Genomic DNA, 13,973 nt, shown 5'->3' with positions numbered 1-13,973 from the left:
AGACGGCGATGCGTCCGAAACCGCATACTGTATAGTAGGTACTGAATAAGATGAAGTACCTACTTACTTGCCGTTAAAACAGTAGGTACTGTATAGTATGAATCCTGGTAGTATGAATGAGATTCGGACTACATCCGCCATGTTGCTACATCACGTAACATACATCGTCATCACGTCATGTCATTTCAGCGCGAAAACAGCTGCATGCCTCTTCTTCTTCGTTGGATAACTCCAACAAAGTTATCCAACGTTTCGGACGCAGCAAGGGTGACGGGGGAACCAGGAAGTATTTCGCTATCTGAAATGTTGCCAAAAACAGCTTTACAGGGACGCAGGAAGTATGGCAAGGGAGATGCAGCATCCCGGTCCCTTCTCCGGGAACAACAGTTACATATGTAACCTTAGACGTTTTCATCAACATTCGCATACGGAAGATATAAGCATTTAAAGCTAACAATTTAGCACTTGTGCTTAAAAAGTCTATAATTTTTATGTCATTATCCTACACTAGACAGGGAATAATATGGATTTTTCCAAAAAACTACTTGCACATAATAGATTCAAGCACTTTCAATTACCTGTATCTATGCATGTATTTTTCAAAAACTTCCCAGGGTCTTGAATCCCCCCCCCCAAGATTTACAATCTATCAAGGATTTCAAGGACCCGTGGGAACCCTGTATAAGAGATTAATATGTTTAAAGTGCAACCATTTCATTGCTAAAAACAATGTTATTTTGTGTATTTTGTATAATACAATGTCTTTGCGTGGTTTATTGTTAAAAAACACATTATTTTCCACATACAGTAAATTTTTGTAGCACCAGATTTCACTCTCTTCCTGAAATGGACTGATTTGGTACAAAATTCCTCGATTTGAAAAGCGCCGTGTCCCTGATTGGCCAGCTAATCTGTATGTTGTGATTGGCCTAAATACCTCTGACGTCAGCCGGAAATGTGATGCTCCTTACCATGTTTGAAAGATTCGCTCACAATGCATTGCTGACAGTAGTTAACTTATACAGTAGGTTGAGTCCGAGGCGGGAGAAATTATGATAATTTCGGTCTTGTCTACAGAACAATTCCCAGGAAGTAAACTGTTGCCTACAATCCGTGTGTTTGTTGTAGTCCAAGAAAAGAGATTTACGTTGGATACGATAACTCGTGTCATCATTTACTTTGGAGTATATTCCTTTTGCGTTTACATGTACGAATACACACTTACACACCAAAGGACATGTAAAAGCGTGAATCGTACAATAGGTGCTTTAAGAAAACCTTCAAAATAAAACATGTTGGCAAAAAAAAGACAAAATCGATCACTGTAAGGTGGCGATTAGAAAACACTTACAATAGTGCAGCAGAGGGGCCAGAACCACCACATCAGAGCCAAAGCCAGCAGCAGGAGTAACACCAGGAACACAATGACCAGAACAGTACCGTCTGACTAATGACGCAAAAAATAAAGAGAAAGAGAGAACACTGAGTGCAATGATAATCCAAATTTTATTCTTGAAATCTAATTTATTTTGACTTACACATGAGGAGGCAGTGATGGTGAAAAGGCTGGGCAAATATGATACACCATTGTTCAAACTGATCGAAACCTCCATTTGTCTGTAGGAATAGAACACATTAGAACATTTTAACATTTAAACACTGGACCTAAACATATGCAAAACATGATGTTTCTTGAAAATGTGAAGTAGCAGTAAGTTTTCTGTGATGGTTGGGGTTAGGGTTTGGGTTAGGGGAAGGGAATAGAATATACAGTTTGTAAGGTATAGAATGCATTACGTCTATGGAATGTCCCCACAAAACACGGAAACCAGAATTTGTGTGTGTGTGTGCGTGGGTGTGTATGTATGTATAAATACATAAAGAAGCAAATTAAAAGAAAAGTTATTATGCAATCCCCGAAAGGAAGTGTGCCACCAGTATGAAGTGATTTGTAAAGTGAAGTACTTGTGAAAAGGGAAGATGAAACCAAAACCTAAAAACAAACCATTTTCCAATGAAAACATATACTACATAACAACAAATATAGATAAAAAAAGAAAAAAGTAACTGATGGTAAACCTTCTGTACAATAGGGAAGCCCAATGAAAGCATAAGCATTTATTCAAGTTTCATCCAGGGTACAAAATTTGAGAAAAGATTTTCACTTATTTACTAAGGAGGGAGTTGAAGGTGGCTTGCAATTAAGGCACTAATGATGAACGGCATTGTAATTTCCATATGTCTATTATGCAGGAGACAATTACCATGGGGCTAATGAGAATCCTCAAGCAGGAAATCGACTGACTGAACGCCTGAGATCCCTCCCAAAATGAGAGAATACAAAAAAAGACAGGCCACTGTCTGCAGAACCAAAGATGATGCAGTGGAGAAGCATACAGTAAGAGGAATTAGCTATGACAAGAACGGTTTCACTAGAGTTTGGGTTCTGGGATAGGCGATTACAAAAAATTAGAAGGACATGGAAGCATGAATTGTAGCCACTGTAAAATCTGGTCCAGATGCTGTAGGGAGCTTATAAAAAGGATTTTTGCATTTTAACTAGATCCGTGTGCTGAATGGATGAGAGGAGAGGCTAATTTAGCTGACATACTCAATACATGCAAATAAGAGTCAGGTTGTTAATCAAGCTGGATATATGTATGTTTGATGAAGGAAAAGTATTTCACAAAACTAATATTTCTTTGAAATTCACTAGACACTCAAATTCTGCAAAGCAGTAAATATTTTGAGGACAATTTAAAGTGGACGTTTTTCGTGATCCCATTTTTTAAACCTTTGTTGGTGCATAAATAATACCTGCAAATTATAAAGCTAAAAGTTCAATGCCAAGTGATTTTTTTTTTTACATTTACATTTTGTCATTTAGCAGTTGTTTTGTCCAAAGCGACTTACAAATGAGGTAAACAATAGAAGCAATTATGGCAACACAAGAACAAATACATAAGTGCACTGGAAAGAGTCTCATCAAGTCCAACACAATATACATAGCTGTCAGGTAGAGAACGCTGAGGGGTAAGGAAAGAGCAGGAAGACTCAGTACAACTCATCACAATAGCCAAGAGTTTGTTAGTATTTTTTTTAATAGATAAAGAGAAAGGACAAATAGAGAAAGAGATAAAGAGAAAGATAACTAAAGAAAGATAGTAAGTCTGTTATTAGGAAGTGAGGTAATGGGGGAAGAGATGGGTTTTTAACGGAGTCTATATATAGGGCTAAACTCAAACAGCTCTGCTAAGCTAAGGCAGCTAAGCTCAAATGGCTCTGCTAAGCTAAGCTGCCGTCCAATCACAACACACTAAACAAGCTACACAATTAGAAATTGTTATGTACCATGAAAAAAGTATTCCTTCATTTAACTCAATTTTTTTAAGGTACGTAGTTGCAAACAATTTATTTAAGCTACATATAAACAAAAGTGTTTTATTTTATTTTACTTTACTAATCTTTTTTGCTTAAATAAATTGATTGCAACCACTTACCTTAAAAAATTGAGTAAATTGAATGAAACATTTTTTTCAGTGTATTTCTAAAGGAGGGACTTCATAGAACAAGAAAGACATCAGCTAGTTTTAAGGACAGTGAAAACAGCGGTATAGAGATATGTAAAGTGTGGGAAAAAATACCGCATTTTTTTCCACATAAAATATGAACATTATAATGCGTTCATAATATGTAAAATCCACATTATAATTATATATACACAATCATAGCTTCGAAAACAAAGGAAAAACGGGACCTCTAAATCTTCACTAATTGCATTCAATCAGCATTTGTACAAGGCCGAATGCCTTTCGAAATCAGCATAATGCTTGTACTTTGCTATAATAGCTGATCTGTTTATTTTTTTCAAAGGTACAGTAAAACTGTAATGCGTGCCAAAATGTTTCACATGAAAGGAGAAAACTTGGCAAAGGCATTCCCAAGAGACACCCAATTATAACATGTATATTCAAAGCAGGTGAATCCCACGCACAACAGAGAAAGCTGTTCCCGAAACCGACTGCCTGGATCAACCGCCTAATTGTTTTCTTTCGTCCAGAAATGCAGAGCAGAAGAAAATTTGACAGAAGTTGGCCTGAATGACTCACACACACGCACGCACGCACGCACGCACACACACACACACACAAGCACAAAAGTGCTCTTGCTATAACAGAAGTTCCACTGTTACACCACAGAAGACTGAGAAAGGCCTGCGAGGTCACAAAACACATTGACGAAAACCTAAACCGACATAGCTGAATGGGACAACACGAATGCCACTCAAGGCTTTTCAACTCCCCTTACAAATAAAATCGCACATCCTGAATTATTGAAGGCCCAACAAATGCATCACCTTTGATGGGATGCAATACAATGGAAATGCAGGCCTGAACCAACTTTCAACATATGACATCCCTCCTCAAGAACGTTAAGGGAAATTTGTTAGATTCACTACTAAGCAATTATTGTCACATAATCTCCTTAAAGGGCACTTATTTCATTGCTAAAAAACAATGTTATTTTGTGTATTTGGTATAATACAATGTGTTCACGTGGTTTATTATTTTCCACATACCCTACATTTTTGTAGCCTGGTCCAACCAGACTCTCGTACATTCATTTCATTTGTACAGAGAGTCTGGCCACGCTCCATTGCAAAGCTTTACTTCCGTTAAGGAGGGTCCATTGTTGAAGTTTAAAACTATTGGATATGCCCAGAGTCACTCAAGATCTGCCAAAGCCAATCGCTAACGTGTGGTCGTGACGTATATCATGCACCGAAACCGGACGGAAACAACAAGTCAGAATAATCAGACAAACAAAACTTAGCAAACCTGGTTCTTGCTCCGGCTTTAACTTCTGTATATTCGTCAGTTTTGCAACAACGGACCGAATAGCTTTTCTCACGTCTTTCTCCGCGGCCATTACTGAACTACATCTCAAACTGACGCACGACCTCAACGTCATCGTTCTTAGCAACCCCCCTCTGTTCGCTGATTGGTCCTGCAGATTTTTGCAGGAGAAAACGAAACTCTATAGAGCCATCCCAGACGTACTGCTGAAGCAAAATGAAAATTCTGCGGAAGCACGTAGGAGGGCGGAGCCAGGCTAACATTTTTGTAGCTCCAGATTTCTCTCTTTTCCTAAAACATGCAGATTTTGTACAAACTCATCGATTTGAAAAGCACTGTGTCCCTGATTGGCCAGCTAATCTGTACGTTGTGATTGACCTGTCCTGAATACCTCTGACGTCAGCAGGAAATGTGACCCTCCTTACCATGTTTGAAAGATTCGCTCACAATGCACTGCTAACAGGAGTCCAAAACGGGAGGAATTATGATAATGTCGGTCTTCTCTACATCACGAATCCCAGGAAGTAAACTGTTGCCTACAATCCATGTGTTTGTTGTAGTCCAAGAAAAGAGATTTACGTTGGAGAAGATATCCCGCGTGATCGTTTACTTTGGGGTATGTACTTTTTGCATATCGTTAACATGTACTAACACGCACTTACACACCAAAAGAAAGTGAAAAATTGTGAATCAGACAATAGGTGCCCATTAACGCTATTTAACACTGTGACGCTATCCTCCCATCATCTGGCAGAATGAGAAGAGGAGCTCTAAAAGAGGCAGCACTGCCATGTTCTGGGCTCGTGTCCCACCCTCAGCGCAGATGGAACTAAAATGGCGGCCTGACAGATCAGATTGATTATTGATGATGCACGTTTCACCATTCGCGCTGCAGGCAGGTGTCAGGTCTGTCCCTCAGTTATTTTTCTCACTCCGCCGTTGTTGTGAAAGCGCAGGTGAGGACACGCTGCTGCCAGACAAAAGTTCTTCACCCCCTCCAGCCAAAGACTCAGAGGGACAGGGCCGGCCAGCGCTAATGGGCAGGCTGACAGATGCCCTAGATCCTGGTCTGCCGAACCAACAGCTGTCATTGCAGATGAAACCCTGATATCTGGCGCTACGTCACCAGGAGGACCCTTCCAGGAGTATCCAAAAGACAAACTCTGATATTCCCCAATGGACAGTTCCAACTCAGCTTATAATCTTATTATGACATCTATACATTTGCACGTAATTTTTGCATGCTTGGATAGAAACATACGATATTATAATACAGAGCATTTGAAAAATAAATAACCAATGTGACACATACAAATATTATTACAAGTATAGATTTGGACACATGTACAAACAATACAATTGGACATTCAAAAATGGGGAGATTTCCAAAAGAAAACTGGACAGATGGATCGAAAGGGACAGAGAGTGATAGATATAGAGAGACAGACAGAAAGAGAAAAAGAGGAGAGAAATTTCTAGCACTCAGTCAGACATGTTGCAGGTGTTATTTGGTGCCTATGGTGAATTATTTAAATAGGAGCGTGAAAAAGAGAATCGGTGCATCTGTCGCACATCCTTTTAAAGCCCTCCACCAGATGTGTTTACTAGCCGTTCATAGCAGCAAACTACTTAATGGGTCACAGTTGCCAGCCAAGAGTTAATTAAGCAAGCCTTTTGAATGGCGACCACGTATGGAGGTTCAAACATCCTGGGTAAATCTGGACCATAATTTCACACAAGCTGCTCACAGCTAATCCCAGACCTACAAGGTGCTGTGTCTCTCACTCAATTCAATAACATAATGCTCTGACACGACAACAAATGCCAGTATATGACATGATAATTGAATGGGTCGCAATGTTGTAGCGAAATTGTGCGTGATCTGAAGGCCGTAAAAGTCTGTTCGGAGATTTGTTTAATTGATTTTGATGCACTGGTGTTCTTGTGTGCATTCCAATGACCTTGACCACTTCAGACTATATCTAAGCATTTATTAGTAAATGACACTTGCTGCCCAAAACACACACACACATGCACACGGGATACTCACTGTCCCAATGAATACAGCACAGGAGCACGACATTGCGCATAGTTATCATCCCCTTCGTATGACTTTTCGCCTGCAAAACGACAAAAAATGTAACTTATGAGTTATGCTACCCTGGGAAAATAGTTGTGTAACATCAGACCTTATGTTAGAGTTTAGGCTCATTGGAACTGCTGACGTGTGCAGTTTAGTCAAAAAATCAGAGCCATGTTGTCAAATCCCGTTTGAAAATGATTCGCTCTGCACATGGAATTCAACTAATATGTACTTCCTGTCTAGTTACAAAATGGGTTAGGAAACATGTGCATCGCATATGTGACTCTTTCTTATGAGGTGATAATGCTGCCCTATTCTGGTAGGAGACAAAAGTGAGTGTGAATTGTGCACTGTGAAGAAAATTAAACACAAGGAACTCATGTTTAGTTAAATACAGTATTATGTCTTTAGTAACCCAAATAAAACGTATTCAACAAAAGTAATTCAATCGTTAAGCCACAAAAACATCTTGCGGACATCTTGCATGTTGCAAGTCACTTCCTGTGTGATGCATGTGAAGTAAAGGTGAAGTTTGCATGTTGTATTGTATTTATACTGTAACACTTACTGTAAGTAACACCATCCATTTTAATACTGCAGAGGACTTGTTTCCCCAGCCTGAACCCGTTCCCCCTCACAACAATGTTAAAGGACTCTGTGGTATGTAAACCAGATGAGGACATAATGAGAAGCACTTCTGGGCGTTCACCCAAATCAACGAGCACATCCACACACACACACACACACACGCACACACACAGACAAACACTACTTCATCCACCTCTGATAGCTGTGAAACCTCTTGAAATGCTTACCGTTCACACAGACACTGGACGGCTCCACTGTTAGTATCTCCGTGCATGATTGCTTGAGGATCTGCATGATAAAAAATGTATTCGAATCATTACATGTCACCGCTGAATCATTGTATCAGCTATCACTGTCTGTTTCTCAGTGCCCTGGTCTTTTGCATTCACGCTGCGATGTTTGCTATGCCAAATCAACCTCAATGAGGGGAGCATGGCATGCGGTGCGGTGCATTGTGGGATAGACCCATGTCAGACGTTATGGGGAAATTATGCGGTGCCGTTTTCTCTCTTCGGCTCGATTAGAGAGCGCAGGCTGACATTATCATATAAACAGGCCTGTGAGGGGCCATCGTCGCCTCTCCCATCATCCACATAAATCAACAGAGGACAAACTATGCAAATCTCTGTACACAACGGGCAAAAATGCAATATTAACAGAAAGATATGGTGCTCAGAATCACCTGCAGTGGAGATGAGGCTTTAGACTGAAGTGGAGAAGGCATATAAAACAAGCTGATTGAATATGACAACTGATCAACTCTGCTGTCATTATCGAGGAGAAGCCCGGACATAAAAGATAAAAGATACTGACGATAGGGTATACAGGTCTTTAATGAACTATGAGGTGGCACAATAAAAAAAGGGTTCATTGCAACTTATTTTCTTTGATTGGACTACCTAAACTCATGAAAAGACTGATCATAGGAAAAAGAAGAGGTACAAAATTTTTTTATATTGTTATTATATTGTGAAAAAGGATTAGCACACTGTAAAAAAAAGTACTCTGGGGGTGTTAAATATAACCCATGAAAATAAGTTATCATTTATTTAAAAATATGTGCTAGCAAGTAAAATAAAAAATGATGGGTACATTCTAACTTCACTATCCAATTTTTAACAGTAATAACTGCAATACTAAAGAATTAAGTAACATATCATATACCCCAAAATATTAGCTTTGGCACCACAAAGTGCGCATGCATCAACATTCAGGCGAGACTTAAGTCACCTTTTTTCATATCATGCAACGGGAGAACTGCGGTTTGTCGACAGGTACGTTTTTTTTAACTTGTTGATATCCTCATGAATGGAAATGTTAAGTTGTTTAACGGTAAAATCTACCAGAAGTTTAGTAATTTGCGAGCTTCTCTGTGTCTGTTGTTGGGTGATAGACTGCTAGGTTAGAATGTCAGTCAGGTTAGCTTTGAAAGTGGAATACATTGTCCAGTTCTTGCACCTGCGAATACGATTAAAAATCAATATTTATGATTGAAATATATTAACTAGTGGTTGAACTTGAGCATGCCACGTGACGAGAGAGATCAGCGGACAGTTGATGTACAGACGGAAAGGCGTAGAGGCGAGCAGACAAACAATTGACGTATTTCAATAGGGGAGTAAAGGGCTGTATTTTTTTTTATAAGCTATGTTTAAATTGTAGTGCGCATACACACACACAACTTAACTGAGATCATGAATCTGACACTGGCCTGTTTTTCCCTGCCTAATGTTTAGATCACTTTTCAATTTCTGCTGAAGGATAAAATATAGTCTTCCAAGCTATAAAATGCAGTCTTGTTGTTATGTTTTCTTGTGTTTTGCATAATCAGTTCCTTAGCATGATGGTGCGATGATCTCGTTGAAAGATATCGAGTTGTAGGCTGTGTGACAGTGTGCACCACAAATACCCATTTTAAATGTAAATCTGGATAAATTAATCTGACCACAAAATCTTGGTTTTCTTCGTGTTATGATTTGGCTCATACATCTTCCTGTACTTCTGAAGAACAGCTTTTTACAGTAGTGGTGCCCTCCCATACGGACATACACTGTCATAAGTTTAAACATTCTATGCCCGTCTACCAAACATTATTGGACTATTAAAAAGTTAAGCTAAATCAATCCTTTTGCCCTTTGCAAAACCTCAAGTATACTTTAGACTGCAAAGCTGCACAGATTATCTTAAATCCAGGAAAACTGAGCAGAGAGCAACACAAGGCCAACTAACCCAGCCTCCAAGATTACTAATCACTGGAGAATGCCCTTGTTTTATTGGCCCTAAAACGCCACTTGGCCAAACAGTCTTACTCAATATGAGATGACGGTTTAAAATTTTATCTCCTCTTTGGACAAAAAATAAATTGCAAAAATGTGTCTCATTTGTCTTGTGTGACAAACCTTGAAAAATATTCCAGAACTTGATGTCTGTGGTCATGTTACAACACACCCGTACAGAACAACAACACTGACCTCAGCTGTTGGTGGTGGTTTACTCGTGAGCAAAGACTGTTGTTTGGACCATGTTTACAATGTTAAAGCTACATATTGCTAAATGACCTGTATATGTAGGAGCAAAACTGCACTAAAACATCTAAAAAGGGAAACATTGTGAAGTGAATGGAAAACATCACAAATAAATTAGAAGCATGCACAGGAGGAAGCAGCTTGGCAAACTCCATACAGGATGTTTAAATAACATATTAGCATTAGGCTGAATTTGATTTATTTCCTTTAAAAAATGCTGAGTTATTTTCAACCCAGCATTGGGTCAAATAGGGGATGAACCCAGGCTTCAAAATGGTTATATTTGATCCAACAATGGGTTGAATACGAATACGGCCCGCAAAGGTGTCCAGTCCGGCCCGCGTGATGATTTATACAGTATTATTAAATATTAAATACATATTTTAAAAACTCTTTTAGGCGGATGTCTAGTTCGTTTTTAATATGAGAGACTTGCGGAAGGCAGCAAAACGCGGAACATAGACTAAACACGGTGCCCAAAAATCTTGCTGTTTTATGTTACCGCTCCGCTAAAGATCCACTGATTCCAGTAATCCACATTCGTAGTATTAACGTTACAATGCTTGTCTAGTCGATTTAATGTTCCCGATCAGATCTAAGTTAATATAAACACAAAATTTGCTGTTGTTGGCAGAGTTTGTAGACAAAATATACAAAAAACACAAATGCCTTCAGAAAATATAGACAGAGAACAGTAAGGGATGCTGCCAAAGGCAGTTCAACATTGCAAACATGGATTCAAAGCTCCATCAAGCCAGCAGGTAAATCATATTGAATATTTAGCAGATTGTCACACTTTAATTCGTGTTATTATATTTCCCATTATAATCACTTGTCTAAGTTGATGCTGGTAATATAACACATCATATTTACAATACTTTATTAGAACCATGATAATAGTACCACCCCCTTAGTGCCCTTTTTGGTTTGGGCCACTGCCCCATCTAGCATTTTCTAAATGACTGTTCTCATTACAAATATATTCCAAAGAAAAGTGAATGGTTTATAAATAATTTTGGCATTAAGGTATCATTTTGTTAAGGTTTCATGCAAAGGAAGTAAAATTAAGGCTTTTCAACCTAAGGCCAGTGGGTTTTGTACAGATGTAAATTTGTGTGTCTAGTATGTACAGTATGAGTGTGACTTATGAAGTGTAGTTTACAGAGCTGTGTGTTTCACTAGTTTTCTTTCTAATTAATTAGTTTGTTTAGTTCATTTTAAGGTTTAAAAAATTATCCGGCCCTCACATTGTGCCGTTATTTACCATGCGGCACTCAGCCTAAAATGAGTTTGACACCCCTGGGCTAGACCATCTTACAAAGTTTGTTTACTTGACAAAACACTAGCTTTAAACCCCACACAATTTCTACCATTATTTTGCCCCCGAGCGAAGCATTAATCCATGGATGCTACAGGGGGGCTGTGCATGTAATAAGTGTCCCCCGGTTAACTTAAATACAAAGACATGCATCACCTTTGCGGGATGGGGAGACATGACAGAGAGAACCTACCGAGTTCACGATGCCTTTAAGAGCTTGAAAGCCTCCTTTGACTGGGAACACTTGATCTTTGCTATCAGCCACATCGGCAAGCTGTTGGCAGGCAAAAAGAGATATAATAATAACAGAGCAGATAGCAAGTAAAAAAAAGTTGCTGAGATTTCCTTTTTCTTTAACTTGGTTTCTCATCACCAGAGAGACAGGAAGCGAGCAGCACTCCTATAATTAGAGTCAACTCAGCAACACCCCTGCACTTAGTGCAACAGAGAAGCTTTATAGAGCTTTTCATGTGGTGCTCCACTTGCAAATGGTAATATGTATTGTACAATAATCTTACAAGCATTCTGCATACAATGTATGTAGTGTGTAAGCAAAATCAAATACAAATACTGTAAGTTGATCTTGAAATTGCACACAACTAGAAAACTGTCTGTTAAAGTTACCTGTGTTTCATCAAAGTCCAAAACACCAACACAGTACACACGAGCCCCCAATGTCCTTGCTTCATCAGCCTGTATCACAACACAATGTCATTATTGCATAACTGTTTTTATGACTTTTTTCAGTAAAAGAAAACATTTAAAGCATGTTGAAAGAAACTCAGTAAAATAAAATAGTCTGTCAGTAAAAGCAAAGTTTGAAACAATATTATGGTAAGTAAATTATTCGCATTTTTTTAGGAAACTACTCCTTTAGTTATTAGATACCATCTTACCGCTTTGCAAGTAAGTTCATAGATATATGGTGTAAGCTTTCCATCAGTCAAGGCCACAATGATACTAGAAGATTTTTTAGCCTGTTCCTTAATTTGTTTAGTTGCCTGGCAAGAGAAAACTTGTGTTAAAAAGAAGAAATTTCAATCAATTGTGTTCTTAAAAAGGGACAAAGATGCATACATTATCTATCATTTAAGCAAAGACTCAATTTTTAATCTAGATGGGGATGTGTACAGTATATGTAGAGAGATAAACATGTGATTATGTCTTATCTTGGCCACCAAAGGAATAAACAACTGAAAAAGTTAACCTAGTTTAATTTTGTTTACTTAAGTATGAGACAAAGGCACAGGAAATGCGTTTAAAGTGTTCATGTTCCAACGCACCACATGAGTCGAACCAACTTGATAAAGCATTGACTAGCCTTTTAATTTAGTTTTTATTATTTATTCCTGAATTACATTTCACTGTTTATGTAAAGTAAAATGGCATTATTTACCTCATCCATTCCATAATGCATGTAGGTTTCACCTGCTGGCTTGACCTCACTTAACCTTCTCAGGCCATCTCCAATTTTGTTTCTGATGATGAAAAGAAAACAACATTAATCAACAGAAAACCGAGTCTACTAAATGTTACGTATATGCAATGATTGTGTAAAAAGATAAGACTTTTCACAAGTCCAAAAGTGACTAGTTTACTAACAACAGCTAGTCAAAGCTAGCCTTTAAACATCATATATACATGCATCTTCAGGTTAAATATAAAATATGGGGCAGTTTCCCAGACAGGGTTTAGATTAATCCAGGACTAGACCTTAGTTATTATAAACATGCCTTATAAAAAACAATACTGGTGTGCATCTTGAGACAAAACAATGGCACTGATATATGTTAAGATATGCCAGTGTAAGATATACTTTTTAATTAAGGCTGCTTTAAAAAGCATTTTAGTCTGTGACTAGGATAAGCCCTGTCTGGGAAACCACCCTATGGTTTATTAATAGTTTTTACACTATGGGACTACAAACACTTCATGCAAATTTGAATGTGTACCTGTCTCCAGTAAGTGGTAATATGACCTCTGCTTTTCCGGAAAATACTATGAAGGACACTCTCATATTTGGACTGAAATTCAAAAATAAGAAAATGTAGAAATTAGTGATAAATCAAGAAAATCATTTCATGCATCATGTAATAGAGATGTTTTGTAGTGATTGAACAATGCTTTACAGATTGGCTTTATGAATGTGAGATAAAAACATGTCAGATGTAACTATTAGGTTTAATACATTTTGAAAAAATATATTTTACTAGGAGGCCGTTTTTTTTGCCTCAAACTATATGACGTCAAATAGTTACAGTCCAGTTTTCTTAACACTACAGCGAGGACTTTTATTTTGGCCAGCCAATGGCCCAACTGTGCAATAATCATGCTGTCTAACCAACATCTTGATATGCCACCTGTGAGGTGGATGGATAATCTCAGCAAATGAGAAGTGCTCACTAAAGCCGGTTACACGCCACAAGATAATGGGGCTGAATTTGGGTTGAGTCCCGATCGTCTTTGTGGTTGCACCAATTATCTTAAAAATTTTTCCTGTGATGCACGGTGCAATAAGAGCATCTGAATCTGCTCGGAAGCATGTCTGGGGCCGCTCCGAACGCAAATCGTAAATATTCAACATGATCAGAAATCCTGTTGTG

The 13,973-nt window shown here is 38.4% G+C and overlaps 1 protein-coding gene across 1 annotated transcript in view; it reads right to left on the bottom strand.

Annotated features, from left to right (window-relative positions):
- antxr2a (ANTXR cell adhesion molecule 2a) overlaps positions 1–13,973 on the bottom strand; it is a 58,324-nt gene that overhangs the window by 37,043 nt on the left and 7,308 nt on the right. Inside the window, exons 3-12 of the mRNA XM_065267276.2 lie at positions 13,323–13,394; positions 12,767–12,848; positions 12,267–12,371; positions 11,995–12,063; positions 11,564–11,644; positions 7,755–7,815; positions 7,508–7,594; positions 6,907–6,976; positions 1,539–1,617; positions 1,352–1,447 (exon numbers count right to left, since the gene is read on the bottom strand). Of these exons, the coding sequence (XP_065123348.2) occupies positions 1,352–1,447; positions 1,539–1,617; positions 6,907–6,976; positions 7,508–7,594; positions 7,755–7,815; positions 11,564–11,644; positions 11,995–12,063; positions 12,267–12,371; positions 12,767–12,848; positions 13,323–13,394 (802 nt within the window). The remainder of the gene's footprint in view (positions 1–1,351; positions 1,448–1,538; positions 1,618–6,906; positions 6,977–7,507; positions 7,595–7,754; positions 7,816–11,563; positions 11,645–11,994; positions 12,064–12,266; positions 12,372–12,766; positions 12,849–13,322; positions 13,395–13,973) is intronic.

The sequence above is a fragment of the Paramisgurnus dabryanus genome, chromosome 5 (genome assembly GCF_030506205.2).
Source record: "Paramisgurnus dabryanus chromosome 5, PD_genome_1.1, whole genome shotgun sequence".
NCBI lineage: Eukaryota > Metazoa > Chordata > Actinopteri > Cypriniformes > Cobitidae > Paramisgurnus > Paramisgurnus dabryanus.
This window is presented reverse-complemented; position numbering and strand designations above follow the sequence as displayed.